This window comes from Vanacampus margaritifer, chromosome 11 (genome assembly GCF_051991255.1).
Source record: "Vanacampus margaritifer isolate UIUO_Vmar chromosome 11, RoL_Vmar_1.0, whole genome shotgun sequence".
In the NCBI taxonomy this organism is placed as follows: Eukaryota; Metazoa; Chordata; class Actinopteri; order Syngnathiformes; family Syngnathidae; genus Vanacampus; species Vanacampus margaritifer.
The window spans coordinates 7,501,695-7,525,639 of NC_135442.1; the positions used below are offsets into that span (position 1 = coordinate 7,501,695).

The following is a 23,945-nucleotide window of genomic DNA, read 5'->3' on the forward strand; positions in this document are numbered from 1 at the left end:
TGAGACATTTTTATTGGTGATTGATGAGAAGGTAGCATACAACAAATTAACTTTACACAACGACTGACCACTCATAAAGATAGTATATGAGATACCTTGTTTTTGCCTATATGGCCTCTCGCATACACCCTCACACTTGACTCATCTCCAATCCTTCCATCAGCGTATTATCTGCCCTGTTGGAGGCAGTAAAGGAATAGTAGTTCTATTCCAAGTACTTGAGTGGGCGTAATGAGGATTTCTCCACCAGTGATTTTCACATTTATTAATTAAGTTAACGCTGGATAAGTGGTGGGAGTGATCTGGGACCTAAGTAAGGGTGCTAAATGGTTCAAATGTAATAAATAAATAAATGGAAAAAATATACATAAATATTCCCAGGACTATGAGAGAAACATATAGTACAGTTGTGCAAAAATAATCCAAAACATTGTAAATTGTGACGCAAGCACATGTTTTTTTTTTGGGCCCCCCACGTGCAGTTTATTTTCTATGTATGCAAAAATAATATAAATATCCACTCTCATGTCATCTTTATACAATACATAGACTTTTCCAATTCATCAAAAATGACAATTTTCCCTTTTTCTGTAACTAATCAATGCTGTATTCATTAATATGAACACCGTCAACTCTTTATTTAAATTTTATTTTCATTTTATTTTTTTTTACATGTTCTGTGTTTCAGCCAGCAGCTTGGGCAAGAAAGAAGGTAAACCATTAAATGGAAGAGACAGCTATTTCAAGACCTTTAAGATGGATCGCCAGTGCTCAAAATGTTGGCATGGAAAAGGTCAGCTATGGCCTTTTTTCTAAGAAAAAAAAGAAAAACGCATGTCAATGTCCTACTTATTCCAATTAACACCAATGAGAGACTATTCTATTTATAACAGGGAATGGGTACTGGATACTTATTTGACGCAAATCTCTTTTTGATGCTTTGAGGCTGCTAAAGTGCCCCCGTGGAGTGTGGCTGAAAATGAGAGTCACTCATTTTCCACTTCATCTCCCTCTTGGGTAAGTCAAATTTTCAGCCTTTCCCTCAACTCCACTCACTCATTTGTACCACTCTGGTTACAAGTTATAGTGCATTAGCCATCAGAGGTAACTACTGCACCGAACCAGTCTCTGGAACGCCTTTTTGAAGTCCTCGTTAAAGATAGTATAGATGAGGGGGTTGATGAGTGAGTTGATGTATCCCAGCCACGTCAGAAAGTCAGCCATCTCCATTGACGTGCTGCAAGAGCTGCATGTGTTGACGATCACCTCCTTGACAAAAAAGGGCAACCAGCAGATGACAAACGCTCCGATGATCAAACCCAGCGTGGAAGCGGCCTTGCGTTCCCGCGAGCCCGAGATGCGTGGTCCTTGGGAGAGCTGGCTCCTCCGTGACTCGCTGCGTGAGTCATGCCGACGGGCCTTGCAGTGGAACTTTTTGACCGAAATACGCATCCGTTCGCGAGGCGCCTCCTCCGTGGAGGGGTCGGAGAACGACTTATCTTGCGGGCTGACGGGGTCCGGACTCCGAGGCCCCCCGTCTCCGACGTCTCCGGCGGGGTAGGTGGAAGGGATCATGCTCCCGTTGGTCATGCACGAGTGACGGCTCGCCCTGCTGGCCTCCCGACGCATGTAAAGGGTCTGAGCAGCCCGGTAGATTTTAAAGTAGAGGATGAGGATGAGCAAAAGGGGGATGTAAAACGCCCCGAGGGTGGAGTACAGGGTGAAGGCGATGTGGTGGTGGAGGATGATGCACTGGTCTTCCTGATCTGCATCCCCTGTGTAGTACCGCCACAAGAGAGGAGGAAGCGAGATAAGGATGGACAAGAGCCACACGACGGCCACCATGGCTCCCGCCCGGGCCCCCGTGCGTTTTCGCGAGTACTCCACGGCATCTGTGATGGCCCTGTAGCGGTCAATGGCGATGGCGGCCAGGTGGAGGATGGAGCACGTGCAGCACGTGATGTCCACACTCAGCCAGATGGTGCACACCACTTTACCCATGAGCCAACTCTCTTTCTGAATGTATATGATGCTAAAGGGCATGACCAGCACGGCCACCAGCAGGTCGGTCACCGCCAGCGAGCAGATGAGGTAGTTGGCAGGGTGATGCAACTTGCGGGTGACGGCGATGGCCGTGATCACCAAGCAGTTGAGGAACGTGGTCACGATGGCCAGCACGGAGAGGGTCACTGAAAGGACGATCTTCCTGGGGGGAAGTCTGGTGGTCTCCAGTGCATCATAATCACCGCTGCTAGTAGCATACGCCCCTTCAGTGCAGTTGGGAAAATCCATTCTGAAAGCAGAATTAAGAAGGAATTTGTCATGCCTATTTAGGTGTGACTTTTTGCCATTTTGTTACACTCTAATGTGTAAGTAACTTTGTGTGAATAAAAACTGAATACTGCCCTTGTAAAATCCTTTCCCCCGCCCCCTCAGTTTTATATATAATTGTATTTTGTTAGCTGTTGTGAGAAAACATGTAATGATTTTGACTTGTGGTGCTCACAGAATGCCAAAGGGACGATGCATTTTGGGGGCACTGACTACTTGTATGACATAGAATTTTTTATTTTGACACATAGATGAGCTGTTTTGGGAGCGATATGAGCTTTTTGGCAAAATAACTAAGTGAATGCAGATGAGCCAAAGCAATTGAGAAGGATTTTTGCAGTTGTGACTGTACCGACTCTTTGTTTGGGAAAGGAACTTGGAGTGAAGCAGTTTTGGGATAGATATGTGCTTTTGCTAATGAACTGATTTGTTCTGCACAAATCTAAGTCTGTTTGGCCAAATGAGCTTGCAGTTTTGAAAAAGTCATCTCAGTTTCAAGAAATGTGCCAAATCTATGGAGACAAACTGTAACTCATCTGCAAAAGTGTACTTCCATATTTTCAAAGCTAATTGAGAAGCACTATGCTAACGCTAAATTTGAGCATGGTTCTCTTTAGTCTTATCGTGTTGCAGATGAGCTAGAGCTATCTGATTTCTGAAAACGTTTCATAGCGTCCCATAAAAGTTGAAAAAGATGTGTGTTTTTTATGCATAACATCTATTTAAGAAGTGTAAGTTTAACAGGGTCAAGATCTGAAATGCCTCATGGCAGCGGTTTGAGATGTGTTATTCAAACTCAAAACTATACACTGCTACCTGTCAAGTGTCTACCGCGTGGCCCGCAGTGATTTTTAGACAGCAGTAGACGTCCTGCACTGATCTGTCCTCCACAAGAGCTCTGCCATTATATCGCCTCTGTCGCTCATCAGCACCTGCAGACAGCAGAGAGAAAGATAGTAAGAAAGTGGATGATGTAAAAAAAAAAAAAACGGACATTTGCAAGAAGTTGCTTGTGAATTTTTGCTATTCCCGCCCGTTTTTTTCTTTTCCTGCATGATTCATCCCCATCGCACAAAGCAAAGTCCATAAAGCCACGCTTAGTTGCTGTTTGCTGTGCAAGCACTTCCGACCCAACCCATCAAACACTTTTGGTATCACCCAGAACAGAAAATGGTCAGCCAAATTGCCTCGTATGATTAAAAATGTATATTTCGTAATGCTCAATCGAGACCTGTAGTTTGCAGCTTTACGCTTGTTAATTCCCCAATAATTAGACTTTGGATCCAAATCCTCAGGTATGAGTGTCATTGCTGCGCTCCCTCACGCTGGGCAGAACTCATCCTGAAGACATGAGTGGGAACTGTTGCTATAGAAACACGAGAAGTAGATAGACCTACAGTACTTTTAATGCGATAGAAGCAGAGAGGCAGCCAAACTCTTCGCCGAGACCATTTGATTCCCTTCTGCTAGATGCGGGGCTAGACCGGGCCGGGGGAGCGAGGGGTGCGAGTCATTAGGACGAACCTCTGATAGTGCCTCTTGATAAATAAATAAATAAATATGTAAATAAATAAATATGTACATACATGAATAACCGGGATGTTTAAATGTTTGTGCCCCATTTAAAATGTAAGATAAAACCAGTCATCGCCATTGTGGAATATAATTTTTTTTTCCCTAAAAACAAACAAACTTAAAAAAAAAAAAAATACTGTTTTCGGATGGATGGATGGATAGATAGATAGATAGATAGATAGATAGATAGATAGATAGATAGATAGATAGATAGATAATGCCCACTGAATGAAATGTCATTCCATTTTCCATAGTTCATACTTCAGTGCATATTCACTTTGGTGAAGTTTAAGCAAAAAACAAACAAACACATTTGCAGGGAAAATTCCGCCACAGTTGAATATGCTTCATTGACTGTGAAATTATTTTTATTTTTTTTACTAAATGGTTTTACAGCTTTCTTGGAATGAATTGCTTCTCTGATGTGAAAAAAAAAATGGCAGTTTGTTTCGTGGTCTTTAGAAGATATATTTTGTTTTTCCACCCACTGGATGAGGCTATTAGAGCTCGCCATATGCATTAGTGTAGATTGCTTTTGTGCAGGATGACGTAAGGTGCAGTTGGAAATGCTTGTGCCCTAATACCTATATAATTATACTGACTATTATCCAGCGCTTTGACTGAATGCAAGTACAGTGTCAGCATGTTGCTGAAGAAATCATCTGCTTGTGTCATCAAATGTTCTAAACTGCAGGCATTTTGTTCAAGGACATCTGAAGATAAGCCGTACGAGGCCAGTGTAGATTTGATTTTTCCTTTATGGGGAGGAGAAAAAAAAGGCTTGTGCAAAAATCCCAAGAATGGGCAAAAACAAGTTCATTTACTGACTGCGGTGATGGAGGAAGTATTCCGGTCATGTACGAATGTGTATTGCCATTCTAACATGGGCACATTTTAAGATTTGATTAGTTGAATAGAGGTATCATTTAGATGAAAATGATATGAGAAAGTGTTTAAAGTATATGTTTTGCTATTTAAAAAAAATACGATTTTACTGTAGTCCCCAAGATCCTGTAGATGGAATTTTTTTCAATATGTCAGTAGTATGGATATTATATTTTTTCTGACTGATACCAACTGAGTACTGATATTACTCGTACTTTTGATGCATCAAATTTCTGTTAACACCCTTACAGGTAACTGTGAACAAAAATCGTTTGTTTCTGGCACATGCTTATTCGCCATTGTCAAACCGCCACAAAGCTCCAACTACTAAAAAGGAGGACTTGATTTCATAATTTTTTTTGCCTTTTAGTATTGGTGGCTATTAGCAAACTTCATAAGAACTTGATACATTGAAATAAGTCTGGTATCAGCAAAAACACTGATACCTGTACTATCCCTACTGGAAATGAGGGATATTCTTCTTCTTCTAATCTTCTAATAATTCTGACGTAACACAATTTCAGACAGTCTTTTGCTCCTTTTTTTGTGTGTCAATTTTCATCCAGAAGATACCCAAATTATTATAGTAGCTACTAGCTAGCATGATGAGATTTCCTTCATGAAATACAGGAGCAAATTAAGTTCTGAATTCCTGTTTCAAAGTAAGGGTTGACGTATAGTTGAGTTAACCTAAATTAACTAAATGAGCCATCAACAGTGCTCACTGTGAAGAGTAGCTCCGGGCTGAAATGCGGTAAAGCATAGCTTCTTCTAAAATACAATGTGTTTTGTTCAAATACCAAGGAAGCTGAAAAGCAAAAAAAACAACAACTGCGAAGTGTTTGACTATTCAATTCATCCAACCACAACTGCAGCCTCACAACAACCCCCCCCCCCCAAAAAAAATATCGAAACTACTGTACCACAAAATCAACAAAAGCCCCAAGGTTGTAAAATAATCAAAAGGGAGGGTCAACTCTGTGACATTTAATCTCTTTCTCACTGTCCTCTTAAGAGCGGCGGCGAAACCGCAACGAAATCGGCACATGCAGGTTTAAGCGAGCGTCTGCTTGTGAAGAAGGAGAACTGTGCCGTGACTGACATTTATTTGCATCTCCAGACAGCTGCAAATAAATAACGCCCGGACGATAAAAGGGCACAGAAACACTCCTTTGGCTTTGTCTGCTCTATCTGTTTAGTATTGAAGCGAGGGTACACTGAGAAAGGCACCTTGTTGCGTGACGGAATAAAATGAAAGCCTTTTTTTTTTTCCTACTTCCATAAGAGCCCAATTTATCACGCGGATGCAAACGAGACTAGTATAAAAAATTTAATGTAATTCATAAATGCTAAGTAAGTATTGCAATGTCCTTTCCAACACTCCAGCCAGATTTTGCATTATGCCGGTGAATGGATGAACAATGCTGAGCGTTATCTTCCGCCAATCAAAAAATAATGGAATCATTCACCAAGTTGTTGTTGAGATGGGAAATAAAGTACTCCCAAGGCTACCAAAGCGAAACGGCTCTAAGACAAGCATGTGACGATTCAAAGTACAAATTAAAAGTGGTTCTTCTCGCAAGTTATTCATGTAAAACCGTGAGCACATTCTCGTGCGTAGGATTTCTTTTCTCGTGACAAATGCATATGCCTCAGCATGCCGTGATTGCGTTCTTGTTTGCATCGCCGCGAGGGGCTTTGTGCATGTGAATGTAACTCAAACAGGTGCATTGATGCTCTCATGACTTTGAACATAATGACGTGATTAACTCGACGTGCGGTTTCCAACATCGCATGCAAATGTGGCAAAAGTTGGAGACGGAACTCAACCATTCTTTTGTGACCATCTGTGCTAATGCGTGACATTAGAAGGAGTCCAAATCTCCAGGAAAAAGAAAAAAAAAAGAAAAAAAGAATGAGTCCAAATCTATTGTCTTTGCGTATTGCTAACTGCTTTACTACATTAACTCATTCACTGCCATTGACGGCTATAGACGTCAAAAATTTATTTGAACTATTTCTATGAATTTAACATTTTTTCCCCCCCACTTTTGCTAACAAAAGTATGAAAACCTAGAATTTTTTTATTGTACATTCAGAACAGTTATAATATTAATCAATAGTTAACTAGTGAAGTCATGTGATTAATTACAATCAAAATTTTTAATCGCCTGACGCCCCGGTGGTCCCAGGCATTGACTTTACTTTGCATGGCCCCTCATGTAAGCGAGAGTGAATCTATTTACAAGCTTCGTACTGCAATTGTGTATTTGCCATAGTGCATTTGTTTATCCTTTCTCTTATGTAATCATTGTTAAGTGCGTGAATGAATATTTTAAGCCTCATTTAAATGTGTTAAACTTGTCAATGTATGCAAATCACAGATGGCCATATGGGAACCTGAACTCTCCCATACACATTCTTTGACAGTGGGAGCGTTTTCGAGTCCACTGGTTATTAATAATTCATAGCTTCATGACTATGCAATGAGAAGATGATTACGTTTTTTGTTTTAGAGCTTTGAGCTTTGTTTACCATCAGCAAACATAATTTTAGACAAATCTTTGAAGCATGTCTCTAACTTTTCAAATCGGGCATTAACTCTCATCGAGGTAAGTAAAAATTGCTTGGATTCAAGGCAAAAGTGAGGAAAAATTGATTTTTTCTTCCAGCACCTGAGAAACGTTTACTTTTAAGCCTCTATGGTAATTACAAATCATCAATGGGAATGTGGAAAATAGATTGCATAAATTAACTACTAACACGTCTTTGAGACATTCATCCTTCCATTTTCTAGGGCACTTGTCCTCATTAGGTCGCAGGTGAGATGAAGTCTATCCCAGCTGACTTTAGGCAAGAGGCAGGGTACACCCTGGACTGGTTGTCTGTCAGGCAAAGACGCATTCACAATCACGTTCGCACCGAGGGACAATTTAGAGTCTTCCAATGAACCTAAAACGCATGGACAGAATATTGGATTTATTTAAAATAAAAAAAAAAAAAATGCTTACTGGTAGTTTTTTTCCCTAAATGTATTTTAGTGGGTGTCAATTATATGCAGATTTTTGCTATTTGCCCCCCAAAAAATATCACGGTACAGCTCAGTTTTAAGTTGTAATATCACCATTCACCACTAGATGGGAGACATGGCCTAGTTGCACTTGCACTGCGTCTTATACTATACTACAATGTGAGCAAGCCTAGTATTTATTTTTGCAGATTTGGAATGACATGCAAGAAAAACAAACTACCTCAATAATATGAACATTTCATGTGAGTTGATTATTGTGCACATTATGAGTTCTCAGCAGTTTTGTACTGTCCTCGTTAAATGTTAATTTTGATGCAAGAGCCCTTTGCGCTGAAAAATAAAAATCACAGTATGCGGTTATTTTGTTGTTTGCTTCAAACCCTTTGTTGTTTACTAGCGGATCTTTTATGTATTGAGAAATGTGTTTTGAAAAATTAACTTTATTAAGAGGACGTAGTTAGCACATATGCACTTATTTTGTCCATATATTTAATTAAATATTTTGTCACATGGTAAGGAAGTGTGTGGTCCTGTGCGGCCCCCTATTAGTGTTGATGAAAAATTGTGGCCCCTCCATCATTTAAGTTGCCCATCCCTGGCATAGTGAAGCAAATTCAAATCCCGATTTTTTTTGGGAGGGAAGGAGCCCATTACGACCAGATGTTGCACATCCCAGGAAGTATGAAGCGAGAAAGTGTCACAATAACAGAAATAACAAAGTCACTTTTGCTTCCACAGTGCATCAGATTTGTACAGAGCCTTGTGAATGTTTTTGGACTGAAATCAATTTGCAGTAATAAGATTGTCACTTGCAGCTGAGCAGCAGAAGCAATCTTTTGGGCTCGCGATGCAAGACACGGGAACCTTTCAATACGTGTGGCACAAATACCGCCAGTATTGTATATAATACAATAGTGATGTGCAGTGTCTAACAAATGAGTCAAATGGTAATTAACACGGGGAGACCACCCAGCGTTATGAAGTGCTTTAATATGGACTCCGATGAGCCCTTGACATTTGACCTTTTTGAAATGAGGCCATTGAAATTAAATGCAACTTTTTGTAGGCAAAATTGAGCCTTCTTTAAGGAGTCCAAAAATAAGTGAGCCCAACATTTACTAAGGCATTTTTTTTTCTGTTCATGAATACAAAAAGTAACTATAATTTGATCCAGATATAATAATGTGCTTGGATAATAATAAAAAAAAAAAAAAATCTAAAAATTAATTGGGACAGCAATAATGAAATATTTTAGTATTAAAGACATTTTAGTGGAACAATGGTTACATTGTTATTTTTGACTCTGGCATAAACCTTATAATTTAATTTTAATTTTAATTTTATATAATTTTTATTTAATTTTATAATTAGGTAGTTGACTATTACTTTTGATAATAATTGTATATAATATATCTTATGGAGGGGGAGAAAATCAGATTCAGCTTTTTTTTTTTTAACGTCCACACTTAATACGATCCACCTTTTTAAATCCACTACACTAAGCCTGTAAACAAGTTTCTTGCTCAACTCAGTTCATTCCTCAGGAGGCTTTTCACCAGCTTATTCCTAACATTTGCATGATGCAGATGCAGATAGTGAGCTCTGATGGTGACAAAGCGTACACGTGTGTGTGTGCGTGAGAGCTAGTGGGGTAGAAAGAGTGACAACAAGGTGCATGTGAGCGTTGTTCTGCCTCCTCGTGGTAATGGGGACGCTAATCGCCCTCGTGTGAAATGTAGATGAGTGAACGTGTCACCGCAAATTGGGTGCATTCATTATTAATGCGTTTGCTCGTAGACATTTTCCCCTTTTGAGCACCAACTGGAACTATTATTGTTTATGGTATGCTACGTTTGCATTAGCTGTAATGCAGAAAAAGTTGCCTAGAAACGTCTAGTATAGAACACATTTAATTACCAAACACACTACAACTACAATTATTAGCCCCATAAAACTCAAGTGTGAATCATGCTTAGCTCCCGTCTCGCCTCATTTGACGGATATCCACTCGGGTAACCTAATGAGGTGCAGAGTGTACGTAAACTACACAAAGGCAATGAGGCAAATGATTTTAAGTGGCATGTTGTAAATATAAAGAAGAATACAGCTCATCTACAGGCCTGTTCAGCTGCAACTAGTGAAATTGTAATGCGATTGATTGCTTGGCCAATCAGGGTGTTCCGCTTAATGACAGTCTTGGCAACAATTAATTACGTTTTGTAATTCCAACTCCAGAGTAGAGCTGCACTGACAGATTACAGTTATTGACCTGCTAGCCTGTCTAATGGAAGTTTGTATTTTTATTTCTCCAGGCTACTACACAAAACAAATTATAAGGCTCCACTCTTTAGAGTTTAGTAATGCAATAACTTTTTTATTTTTGTATACTTTGGTGGTAATTTTTCACTGTACACTAGAGTTGTATATATATTTTGTTTTTTTTGTTTTTGTGGTGCATAAAAAAAGAAAGAAAGAAAAGCATGGCCAGAGGTAAATATTGAATTAATTTATGTCGACACTGCTGCTGCCCGATGTTTCCTTTCTTTACCAGCATGTAGAACAGTTATTTATGTGATTTTTTTTGGGGGAGAGTCTTCCTATCACTGATGGTCAGTCACTGGTTCACTCGTCTGACTTCCTTACTTCAGGGATGTGATTTTTCCGCTAATTCGCGGAATTCCGCTTTTTTTATCCCCCCCCCCAAAAAAAAAAAAATTTTATTTATTTTATTTCATTATTTTTTTTTTTAAGTAGTTCATTGTGTATGCACATGACTCCGACAGATAACATCTTCTGCTATAACAAAGACATTTGTGGTATGCTCTAATATGAGTTACTTTTCATTTGGTCATGATACAATTATTTGTTCATGAAATTTGAACTCTTCAACATTATTTATGTGTTAACTTAGTAATCACATTAGTTAGATATGATGATATTCTCAGTGATAGTTTTTAAAAGCAAAGGCAGTCCAATGTTTTTGAATGTGACTGATTTTGAGTTGACTAAAACTGCCATTTTATATGGGATAGTTCAATATACATTGAAAATTTATGCTGTTGTTTTGTCTATTTCTTTGTCATGTGAGTGCATTGAAAGTACTTAAAAACACGGAAAACCCATGAGCTCCGGGGGGCTACACCCCCCTTGTCCCCCCACCAGGGCACTGCCCTGGACCTAGCTGGGTGCCAGCGGCCCCCAGACCCCCGGCTAAATTTTCAGATAATTTCACTTTGGTCAAATCACATCCCTGTTACTTGGCAGCGTGGGTTCAGTTTACACTGTGAATGTGAGTGTGAGTGGTTGCCTGTCTCTATAAGAGCCCTGTGATTGACTGGCAACCAGTCTCGGATGTAGTCTGCCTCCAGCGACCCTGAACAGGATAAGAGGTGTAGAAAATGGATGGATAGATGCATGTTTTTGCAATGTGGCAGGAACTCTGAGTACTCGGGAGAACATGCAAACTCCACACAGAATAGCCTATCAAATATGATTGAAAGGCGGCTGGACCCAAGGACAGGGAAGCAGACCAAAAAATGTACATAAAGAAACAGTATAGTAGATAAAGAAAAGTCCAACAAAAACCAAAATTCTAAAACATTGGTGAACATTAAGAGTTGATATGATGATGATGATTCAGGGGTCTAATGGCTTGCTTGTTTGTCAGTCAAGTGGTCCTTGATTTCACACTCCTGAAGCGCTTCCCCGAGGGAAGCAGTGTGAAGATGGTGTGACGTGGGTGTGTATTGTCAAGAGCAAAACACACACGTCAGCCACTTGTGGTCATTGCACCCGATTTCATCCACCTCTTAATATCACCACTATTATGTTATAAACCATCAATATTAAATAAATTAAAAAATTAAAAAAAACACAATATAGTAGTGCACAACTGTGCAGCGTTCATCATCCGCAGCAGTCAAAAAAAAAATCAATGTTTATCTAATAACATAAAACATGAAATACATCACAATCACCAGAGATGCAAAGGTTTTGCTATATAACGCGTTTTGCTCTGACAAACCAACCAAAGGATGAAAAAATGCTAATGTTCTTGTGGCCCAGCTAGCTGGCCCTGTGAGTGTGAATTTGACGTGATTGGTTGAAGAAAACAGTCCCATTGCTAACAGAGTTTAATTTAATCGACCAGCATTACAGATTCTGACTGCTCCAGGCAGCATGAAGAGGCTGAAATTTGATTGGACAAGAACCAGTGCAGCAGAGAAAAAGGCTACGAAAGAAAGATAATAAACAGTTTGGAATAACTGAATACAATTTAATGGGGGAAAAAAAATAGGACAATTTAGGTTGTAAATGTAGATTGGTGCTACTGAAAGTCCATAATAAGCAATGGTAATAATAGTGCAGTTTAAGTTACAATATGTCTACATTGTGCCGGTAAGTCCAAAAAACATCCTTTACAAAAAAGCAAAACATTGTTAAAGTCATGCCTCACAAATGTGTTTTCTGTACTGATCGTTAAAGTAATGATTTGAAAGCCCCCGACTAGCCATTCTCTGGGGGTTTTTTTCTTCCTTTTTTGTTTTATTGAAGGTCGCAGCTGATCGAACTCCTCAACAAGAATGCAAATACAGCACTTATGTTTTTACACCAATTTTCCGTTAACCACGAAACTAAAGATTTCCTGCACAGCCCTTGCCACAATAAAAGAACACTGTAAAAATGGGAATTTTATCTTTGAGAAACATCTTTTTTAGACACTTATTGAAAGCTTCACAGTGGGTGTATTTAAGAAAAGACATGTACTCTGTCGGAATCTGGTAAGCCTGCGATTTGCTTCACACAGTGCGGCCTTTCCTTTGTATGATGAAGTTCTTCATTGTGGTCTATTTATTATTGATCCACTTTTCTTCAGTAGTGATGCCAAATTTTTGGACACTGCTGTATATTCAAGCACTAAACTGTAACGAATCACGACTAATTATCTTCAACCGAATCACATTCAAAATAATTGCAGTACAACATCATAACACTTTCTTACGTAACAGTAATGATCGACCACAAATTATGAATTATTTATTTAATCATTTTCGCAACTGCGTCCATATATAGTGCAAACCGTGAAATATGAATAAATCACCAGCCACTTTGGCGGTCTATGTGATTCTCATTCGGTAATTTGGTAGCAAGCAAACTGTTGTTTCGCTCAACCAATGATGTATTGTAGCATTTAAACGCTATAGCTAGCCAGCTAGCTAGCTACCTGTGACTCAAGAAGTACTCGTATTCGCGTGCGACATTTTCATCTACGTCTCTAATAGGGCCATCTTGCCTTTCACATATTTATCAGAAAACAAACACCAAATCATAAAAGTTTTTTTTTTTAATGCTCCACAGGCTAGTAGCTAGCTAGTCTGCACTCCAACATGCCCATCAAGCACTCCACTGAAAAAAAATGACCAACAAGTGGTTATTTTTCACCTTCAGGCTGCTTTGTCGAAAGGAGATGGAATGCATTGATTAGGCTAGATTTTTTCATTTCCGACATAAGAAATTGAAAATGACCTTTCCTGTTCATTTTTTTGTTTGTTGGCACCCATCTGCTGAAGCTGATAAAAATCATTTGGTGTAGCCCACACACTGGTGTTAGATAACCACTGACCGTCGATCTAGGCCGAGTTAATGGGTTAAAACAACCTCGGTGGTGGAGTGATATGTAAAGTCTGAGAACTGTTATATAACAAATAAATCAATCAAATTCTGTACTGTTGTATAATTGCTAATTCAACATACGTTCACACTTGACCTATAGTTTGTCTTGGATTTTCTACAAACACTATTTCAACTTTAAGGTGCTAGATTCAACCAACAGTCAGACTCCAGTGGAATTTTCTGCAGTTCCTAAGTCCATTGCACTCTCACCTCCAACCTCTCTACATTTGGGACTCGACAACTGCTCGTTTTAGATTTTTTTGGGGTGAACTGTTCTTCAATGAACATGTATTTCATCACTAGGAATACGTGCCAAACCCACCCACAATACAGTATGAGCAAATCAGTGGAAACAAATCTTGGCATTCAACAAATGACCGCAAAGAGCATCAGCAACTGTGGCTCTCCTTTCCCACATGCGAGGGCATTACAGTGAAAACCCATAAAAACAATCACTTTAAAAAACGGGATATAGCGAGGGTACAAATGATGAACCGCGATTTAGCGGGGTAACACTCTCTTGCAAGGTCATTTAAGCAAATTACAAGCACTCAAATGAAGATTTTACCCTTTCAAAGCCGTGATTTTAATCAAGTTTCAGAGACTGTATTGCTAAATAATGATAATGAAACATCAGAGTAAGGGACAAATTGTCTAACTAAATTAAAACGAAAAAGAAAAAAAAGAGTACTTCATAGAACTCACACAATGTGTTTTCTAAATGAAAAGCATCACATTAGTTGTAAAACGGCCTATTAAAATTTGGAAGGCCCTTTTTCCTAATAAGCTCAGATGTGGAAAGTGTTCATCGCACAAACTAATGGCTTGTGTTCCAAGCACACAAAACACTTCAGAGAATGTCATTTTTCAACATGGACAACTTAACTCAGTGTCAAATTTGAAGACCTGGATGAATTCAGGGAAATTACTTTTCTTTTTTTCTCTCTTTTTTGTCACTAGCTTTTTAAATGTTGAGAAAAAGAAACAGCATGTCTGACTTAATATTGACGAGGAGGAGGAGGAAAGTCACGCAAACTTGATGCTGCTTTCCAAATAGCTCCGGGATTGTTTGGGATGTAGTGGTACATTTGTGGCTGTGTTTGACAAAATTTTGTGACCTCTAACTTGCTCTACTCTGCGATCTGACGCAAAAGACTGGTTTGTGGCTCCCGGGAAAAGACTATGCCCACATGCTTGGACACAAGCTAAGAAAAGAACATTGATTTTGAATGGGAAATCGTTGTGTGGTGAATGACTTCTAAGCCATCACCATCATAGTCAACATAGAGAGATTTTATAAGTACCATGCGATTTCAGACATTCATACTCAGTAGCTGTGTGGGTTACACATGTTAAACAACATTAAAGGTGTTATCATATGCTTACAGCAGGTAGAAAGCACACAAATAACATCTCCCCTTCCGGTCCCCTTTGTTTAGCTCACAACCAGCTTTGCCTAAACAGAGCCTGCCCATTGCAGATAATGCAATATACTGAAAACAATCCAAACACATGAAAGTCAGCGGCAGGTTGGGGGCTTTTTCTTTACACGGCAAATTAATTTATGTATACAGTATTAATTATTTGTTCATCTACTGTTTTCTGTTTAATGGAGATTTGGAGGTCTTTTAAAATCAAGTTCAATTCGATTTTTGATTATGTAGTGGACTGGGGAACCTTCCAAATCATAAACAATCAGATTCATAGCACAGGTAATTTTTCAGTTATGTTTGTTTTTGAAGGTTTAAGTGACATTTTAACATTAACAACTGTCTTACAACTATAAACAGAAGTTAATGACTTCACTACTATACAGTATGTAAACAAAGGAAAAAATATTTAAATTAAAATTAACTTTATTTGAAAACCATCTTGTTATGCTCAGGGGGGGGGGGGGCAACTAAATTAAAATTAATCAATAAGACCAAAGATGTAAAAAATTATCTGCCATCCAATACTCAATGTCTAAAATAAAGTTAAAAAGGACATCAAGTGATCCTGGATCATCAGGAGAAATGTAGACCTGAGTATCATCAGGATAACTATGAAAACTAATTCTGTCTCCTGATTACGTTGCCTAATGGCAGCATGTACAAATTAAAAAGTGATGGATCTAAAATTGAACCCTGGGGAACACCATCTGTTTAACAAAGATTTGTGTTGTACGGTGTCAAATGCTGCACTTAGATCCAGCAAGACGAGGACCGAGAGCAGGCACTTTGTATTAGAACTTGAGATTCAATTTAACTTTCATGAAAATTTTGTGTTATTGTTATCTTCGTTATCTCACTGGACGGCTTCTCAATATTCCGTCCAACTATTTTCCACACACACACTGTGAGTGCTGTTGAACCGCTGGCCGGGACTGCATTTTAAGGTGCCAACCATAATTAGTTGGGGTTCTGCATCTTGCTCAAGGACACCTCCACTTCATCTCTGAGAAATATGCCACTGATTTATGCAGCGTTGCATCAAGGAGGAACAAAAAAATCTCTATTTCCTGATTCTCTTGCCTAAGTACAAAGAATAGAATTAGAAAAAGCATGTATTTTCTTTCTTAAAGGTAGGAAGAGCTGGTTAGTGGTTCTGAGTATTAAGTCCAGCAGAAATAAACGTGTATTCCTCATACTTGGGTCCCTTGCCACTGCTAGTAAACGTAATCAAAAATTGTAATTTTGTCAAGTTCCCATCATTCATCATGAGAATAACACACTATTTACCCACCATAGTCTTTTAATCACTTGTTGAAGCTGGCGAGCTGAAACCTTTTTAAAAAAAAAAAAAAAAAGCAGTTCCTTCCTTGCGCCAAGGCCTTTTGAACAGTTTGTGATGTTTGTCTGGGATTATGTAAAAGTTTCTGAATGCATTTGCGCTGAAACTGGTTGAAGGGCACAAAATGTAAGCACACAGTGAAGAGCTCGTCAGAATTTTTCTTACAATTTCAGATAAAGCTATCCATTCATTTTCTGGTGCTTATCCTGTTGAAGGTCACGGTAAGATGATTTGTGGCAAAATACAGACTGCATCCAGGAATGGGTCAACTACAGGATTATTATGGAATTTTCTCCACAAAGGCCATCTCTGGATGGATTTTCACTGCAGGTCTGACCTGATGCTTTTACTATAGTTTAGATTTGCCACAGGTGTTTTTTGTGTAGCTGTGCATATGTACTGTATTGGTGATGTCCATACAGTATATAGTTACACTAACACATAAATACATGTCACAAATGAATGGACTGCATCAAATTTGTGAAAAAACAAATCTTAAGAGTCCTTTCAGAAATCAGAATAATAATTATTATTTTTTTTAACTATTGGCTACTTCACAACAAGCACTAGTTTGGCAATGGCAATTCTTCAAAATGAGATCCCTAACTGTTTAGCTAATTATAAACTCTCCCACCTGATATTTACTGTCAATCTAAACAGAAAATAACTACACATTCTGTAATAACTTAGTCTCTTTCTGTATGTTGAAAGTCTGCTAGCTTAATGCTAACACCCAATGCAAACGCCGTTCAAAAACAAACAAAACACCAGTAGCAACATTGATGTCATGTTATAAAGCTTTAAGCAACAGATATTTGGACATAAATGTAGCAACACAACGACTCAAATTAATGATAGACCCGGTCAATATTTACGATTGAAAATCACTATGGAATGTGTGGGAATCATAGAGTTCGGCACTTATGTGAAATGAAAGCATAGCCAGGTAGCAGATGTCCTAAAACTTGCGCTATTGCTGGACATAAATAGAGCATCTAGCCGTGTTGAGTGTTTATACAACATGACGCCATTTGCCACAATAAAATGACAATTAGCAGACAAGCTAACAGTTAGCCTAGCTTCTTCTTGCCATGTCCCTCTTGTTTTTCCAGTCCATGGATTATTGTCATTGGCTAGCTTCACCTGACTTAACACGGCCTGCATGAAATAAGATTTGTGATTGGCTGGTCTTAGCATTATTCAAAGACAAGTGTAAAAATGTGTTGTACGTGACGTTTTGAGCAGGAAAAACCTGTATTGTTGATTTAGCGATATCAGTACCCTGAATGTTCATTTCTAAATATAGCTAATGTAATGATAACACACTGCGCACGAATACACTTCAAACCTCTTTTGCGGCATACTAAGATCAATTAAAATCAAAATGATTTAAAAAAAAAAAAAAAAACTTAACATTAAGAGATGCATGTCTCAATTTGGGAGCGCAACGGCCCCTTTGCCCACCTATGGACCCATGGTCTATTGATGATGAATCCACATAACTACAGAAACATTTCACATAATTTACATTTACATCCTTATTTACGTTCACACCGCAAGCGAAACAGCAGGTGGTCTCCCGGTGGGGAGATTCGATATTCCCTTCAAACATTAGCAATGAGAGAAACAGTAATTTCTTGTACATTCTTGGTATGCATTGTCTGCTCACAGCAATAATTATGCTGAAACCCACCAGTTTGCTTTTGTAAACTATGCAGACCGGTTTCATCATGGTGCTCAACAGTCACTCTCAAACATGTTAAGCCTTATGTAAAAGCTGGCCATCTGTTGTCTCTTAGCATAGCGCACCCCAGAACTAGCTGCTTACAGTCTTACTATTTGGCCCCCTCGTGCTGTGTCGCAGGTTTAGTCCACAACACTGTACACGAAGGACGATCATGATAATGCCTTCCAATTATCCACACATCACTGAGGAAGCCCGTCGGCTTCTTTGGATTCACAAACAGGCAGGAAGTACACATGTAGGACTGAACGTCCTTTGAAAGTGCATTATTTGACAGTGAATGAGGCCAACTGCGGTTTTGCTTAACAAGTCAGCAGTCTATCAATTAAAAGTTTAAAGGATGAGGTGATGCATGCTGCGAGTAGTTAAGTCACTGCACACAAACACACAAATACTGTGTAAATTTTTACGGCCTGCTTCTACAAGCCACCTACACAAAGTTAACAGCTTTGAAAGTAGCTACAGTGAGTCGTTAAGGTCACTGAAAATCCTCATGTGATGAGTAATGGACAAGTGTTGTACAGCGAAATGCATTTTTCAAACACTTCTCCACGTTTGAGTCAAAGCTCAGGTGCTAAAATCAGGTACGTGCATATAGAAAAGTGCCTGTTTATTATTCAGTGTTAAAATTGTTTGGACTATTTGGAGTAGCTTCCGGGGGCCTCTGACAGATGCAAGGTCAATGAGGATGCTAACAATGCAAGCTCCATAAAATAAGGCTTTTGATTGCATATTGATCTGAAGCGCCTATCAAACAAGAAAAGAGCTAGGACACGTAACGTAAGCTTGGCTCTCTCTCAGGCCCAAAATCAATGAACCCGTAAAAGTTTGACTGGGCGTATGTACAAAAAGTGTACGCATCTTTCCAGGAGTTATTATGGCCGCTTGACAACAGAAGTTGGCTACAAGAACTGGTTACTAATTAGAACCTGTTCCCTCACTGCAATACTCCACTATACACACAGTGCATTGGGTTGCACTCCCACACACAGTATGTCAGTAAGCACTTTACGGTTACACTTGTCTGCCGTGGTGTGCAACTCGGAGAATGATCGCATCACTTGGTAGGACTCGCAACACCTCTAATAGGACTTTTACAGCTTCAGTTCCAAGTGATGTACTCTGATTGATGTGTCAGGATCTCCCAGTCTTAGCTGACACTAGCATTTTCAGCGTCTCAAAGCTATGTAGAAAACCCATAAAGTTAGTATGAATGTGCTTCTCCTGGTGGGGAATTAACTTCTTCACTGTTTTTTTTTAAAATGTAAAAAAATTGTCTGCTTATAGTATGTGGTGAAATCAATAGCATAACAGTATACGCTCGCTGACAATCACAACTGTACTCCCCTTAACCAGATAGTTGATGTAGTACCAACAGTAACCTGTTAGAGGCAGCATGGAGCCAAAGGTCAAGAATAGTCAAGAAAATACAAAGAAGAAAAAGTAGTAGTAAAAGAGCTTCATCTCACTTCTATTAGCAAACATGAGCTATGAATTTTTGGAGTTTTTTCTGCAACACAACCAGATTCCAATACTGGCCAGGACTGAGCAAAAAAAGGAGCAGGCTTGGAGAATACGGATTAGCTTGGGTTATCTGGTGAGTGTATTGCTTGTTTACGGTTGTTGAATTGTCAACCAAGATAGCATTTAGCAGCCAAAGTATCAAAACCAACGTGTTCTGTCTGAAGCTAGCATTATATGGCTATTGCTCCGTTTTTTGCCTCACAATCACAAAATCATTGGCTTGACAGAAATCACCACACACAAGTATTTGCGATCGAAAAATTTATATTTAACAGGTTTAAGATTGAACTTTTCCGACTTTGATTGCAAGAGAAGAAATATGCTCAAAATGAGCCTGATTGTCCGATGTGTTAGACAAAGCAAAGAGAGAATGAAGTGAAGACACCACAGAATTTCAACATGATGGCTTTTAATCTGCACTCTAAGGGGTGCATTGAGCTGCGAGGCGCTGCCTTATACTCAAGTGTTCATTGTTAAACTGTAATTTAAGCAGATCTTGAATCTGCTACCGCAGACGGTCTTAAATTTAATTAAACCAAACCGGCCATACGTGGCTCCCCTGACTCCTCCAATCACTGTCACTCCTTCACAACAAAGTGGCATCACATGACAGCTTGTCTTTATCAGAATCGAGTAAGATGTTATAAACGCACGTATAAAAAAAATAATTATCTTGCATCTTCTTGGCAAAACAGCATTTTTTTTCACTTTTTTTTTTTTTGGAGAGCGCTCAGTATTGTTCATTCGGTAATTTTACCGATTCGACATGTCATCATCATTGCTTCTTTTTATTTTTTTTTATTTTGTATGTGCATGTGTGTGAGCGTGTACTCATTAGTTCACCTAAAACCTATTAAAAATCCCATACCGTTCACCTCACCCGAATACTTCAGAATCCAGCTAGAGTCGTGAGGTTGTCAGGAGACCCGAGGAAGGATCAAAGAAAAGAAAGGAAAGTGAAATCCAGCACCGACCAGACATTACCTACTACCCACCGGGTTACCAACCAGAGTCTTTCACCAACCCCAGAAACATCAAAATTCCAACAAATTAGGGAGACCTCAAGAGACCAAAGGAGAGACTGAAGAAGGAAGGATAGATGAAGCAGAGTGAGATCCACAGACATCAGCTTCCACCGATTCAACGACCAGAGCAAGAAGCAGATTGTGTTTGAATTTCAATAGATGCTGGTGTGGTGGATCTGGCATGCATGAAAACCTCCACCAAAGAGGGGAGCCGTCGACCCCCCGGCCAGGACCGAGCAAGCACAACCCCCCCAGGGCAAAACAGCATTTTGACAGTGGCATGATTTGGAATTTGGAGCATTGCGTTCCTATTACATTGCAACACGAGCAGTCCTGTTGAGATGTATATGAAATTTTCGATATAGATTTGTTGCGTCTATAACTCTTCTGTGTTGCGCTCGTGATATTTTGCTGAAAGCTTTTGTGACTGCAAAGCTGTCACCTTTATAGCTACTGCACCTGCTAATATTGTTTTATACACTTGTTTAAATATCAGTTTAAAAAGATCTTTTAAGATCCGTGCTGTGTTTGTGTTGGTAAATAAAGTCCGTTATTGAGTTCACATTCGTTTGGGGAGTTGATCGTAAACGGCCCAAAAGTCTTCTAGAAAATGGACACTAATGTTGTCTCTTGATAGCACCTTGACGTTAACAGTCGTCTTTTAGTACGTGGACTCTAATGAACCCCGAAGGGAAATTAGCTGCTTGCCAGAACACAAGGAACAAGAACAAGAACAAGAAAATAATATAAACATAAATAAAAGATGAAGCAAAATTGCTGTCTCTTAGCAGAGAAGGTTAAGTAGTGAGTACAAGGTTTGAGGCATTGTGTGCTTAACTGACAAAGTACTTCGAAGTGGATATATATTGGCACCTGAAAAAGAAAATTCTTAGAATTGATTTACTTGCAGATATAAATGAGTGTCAGTATAGTTTCTACCTGGAAGAGCACACTTGGAAGGATGAGTCAAAACATAAAGCGACGACTCCGGAAAAGACAGATTGACATTTTTGGTACTAAATCAAGAGTCACTGATGATGGAGTGTTTGGCTCGCCTGGCTTCCTTTCAGGCAGCTTGGATCCAGTTCCCACTCAGCGACGGTGTTAATATGAGTGTGAATGCTTGTCTGTCTCTTTATGTTCACTGTGATTGACTGGCAAACAGTCCAGACATGCCTCAAAGACAGCTGGGATAGGTTCCAGCTCAATGTGACCCTAATAAGTACAAGTGGTATACAAAATGGATGGATGGATGGATGGTACTAAATCAGACTAATTACTGCCGTTGTCGGTACCAGATGTGATCGATCTGCAACATTGTCTCGGGTCCTTCTGATGATGTCACATTTTGGCACCTCCAATTGAACATATCTATTTGTCTGTTCACCTCAATTAGTTGTGTCCAAATAAAATACAGAGTTATATTAAATGTATATTTAAATGTTTTCTGATTGAAAGTGAGTTTGTACTGAGGGTCGCTTCCACTTATGGCTCGACATTTTCTGTCCACTGCAAGATTTAATGTACACTGAAATACTTCATAAAAACATGTCAATTCCCACTTTGATCCTGCGACCTCGGAAGTCACCGAAGGAACCCCGACACAATCTTTCAGGCCAATCACATTTGGTACTATCAAAGTCTTTGTCTTATACTGCTGGGAAAAAAAGTAATTTTATACATTAACCCTGGAGAACTCACGGGGTCAAATTTGGCCCCTATAAATTCTGCTACTCAAATAACAAAGACCTTTTTTTTTTTTTACAAATTTAACTTCAAAAGTCCAGAGTGCCACTTCTGACCCCTGCATGGGGCCATCTAGTGGAGGAATATTGCAAGATGGCAAAAATGCAACTAATAAAACAAAAAAATTATATTGTTCAATGTAGCTGTGTATTTGATTGATTATTTTCTTAAATTCTAAATTCAGTTTTTGTTATTCAGTTTTTTCGAAATGATACCCCTAAATCCCAAAGGGTCAAATTTCACCCTAATCCTAAATTAGGGAATAAATTGAAAAAAACATTGCAAAAACATATATTTTGGTGTTCGGTGAACTTATAGCAGTCATTTAATGTATAATTCATAATTTTCCAAAGAAGAAAAGGGTTCTTGGGTTCTCCAGGGTTAAACAGCTGCTATTCGCGAGTGATAGCGCCTCCTCAAAAGATGCTATAGATGCCACAAGATGGTACCAAAGGACTAAACTTGTCTCAATGAAGATCCTCAACTTACTTCAACATAGTTTCTCGGCACAGTTAATACTGGTATCGCTTTGGTCTGAGCACAAAAACGGCAAACGGCGTATACATATAATAGTCGTTGTTAGGTGATTTCCAGAAACGTTATAAATAACAACAATGCTATTAGGCCAACCATATATCATTTTTATGCATCCATTTTCTCTCGCGAACCAAACTCGGCAAAATATATATGGCGGGTTACTCCATGCTTGCCGACCCAAGTGCGTACATTACAGTATGACTGTCACTCTCAAGTCACTCAACTTTTGATTCCTGATTGCCATCATCACATTATCCAGAGGAGGAATCCTGCGTAGATAAACTGCAACACCCACTCTCACCTCACGTTAACCCCCTGCAGCCCTTCTTCTCATAATAGCCCACTCACCAATCTCCAGTCAGTCATCACATTGCGGAATGGAGCTCTCGAACTGGACATACGAGCTGCTTCACTGATGGACATCTCAGGCACGCATGCAACCACCACAGCTTTTATCATTAACCAGCATTAACAAAGCATCTCCTTTTTCTTTCTTTTTTTGCGCTGTTATGGGTGGGCTGCTTTGGAAAACATGTGGGCGAAAGTGACAATCGTGCTTCATCATCAGTGGGAAAATTACTTTTCTTTATGTAATCCAAACCGACTTCAGGCTGCAACGGCACTCGTTGTAACACATTGGGAAAGACGGCACACACAGAGGAAATAAATAATTTTACACAGTCATGTGCCTTGGAGGGACAGAACTGCATGCATGGAAACACTTGTGTGTCGCTCTTATTAATATGCAAATTACATTGTTCATTACAATAACTGCTCTGTCAATTAAGAAAATAGCATGTTTGAACCACAGCAAATATTGAAATAATCAAAGTACTTCCAAATTATCCTTGGCGGATTACTAAATGACAAGTGTGCCTTTGCTGCGTGAAACACTTATAGTGAGTTAGAAAAAAAAAAGAAAGAAAAGAAAAACTTACCCAGCTTCAAGCAGGCATCAAGGGAGGTGGGGGGGGGATTATTGCATTCCTTGAATGTGAATGTTGTCCATTCACCTCACAGCATCTTCCACGCCGACACCCATCCACTGTGGCGACCGAGGGGCTGGCGGACGCGCCCACGTGAGCGCGCGTCCTGGCCGCGC

The 23,945-nt window shown here is 39.3% G+C and overlaps 2 protein-coding genes across 5 annotated transcripts in view; one reads left to right on the forward strand and one right to left on the reverse strand.

Annotated features, from left to right (window-relative positions):
* The window catches only part of pou1f1 (POU class 1 homeobox 1), a 76,559-nt gene that overhangs the window by 1,442 nt on the left and 51,172 nt on the right, over window positions 1–23,945 (forward strand). For 2 of the 3 annotated variants that reach the window (XM_077579096.1, XM_077579097.1), the window contains exons 2-3: window positions 689–793; window positions 946–1,017. In XM_077579096.1, coding sequence (XP_077435222.1) covers window positions 725–793; window positions 946–1,017 — 141 coding nt within the window. In that variant the 5' untranslated portion in view covers window positions 689–724. Of the gene's footprint in view, window positions 1–688; window positions 794–893; window positions 1,018–23,945 lie in introns of all 3 variants that reach the window. The other variant, XM_077579100.1, reaches the window with a different exon arrangement.
* Window positions 24–23,939, reverse strand: htr1fa (5-hydroxytryptamine (serotonin) receptor 1Fa). 2 transcript variants are annotated; one of them, XM_077579101.1, is made up of 3 exons: window positions 23,782–23,939; window positions 3,148–3,263; window positions 24–2,293 (listed from the first exon to the last, which is right to left on the reverse strand). In XM_077579101.1, exon 3 carries the CDS (start codon window positions 2,290–2,292, stop codon window positions 1,099–1,101), a length of 1,194 nt encoding a protein of 397 aa, XP_077435227.1. In that variant the 5' UTR covers window position 2,293; window positions 3,148–3,263; window positions 23,782–23,939; the 3' UTR covers window positions 24–1,098. The 2 variants fall into 2 exon arrangements, with proteins under 2 accessions (XP_077435227.1, XP_077435228.1); XM_077579102.1 differs by lacking the exon at window positions 23,782–23,939 and adding an exon at window positions 23,192–23,293.

What these genes read in the sequence shown, in the direction of transcription:
- htr1fa (XM_077579101.1), bottom strand. Translation starts at nt 2,292, where the DNA reads ATGGATTTTCCCAACTGCACTGAAGGGGCGTATGCTACTAGCAGCGGT.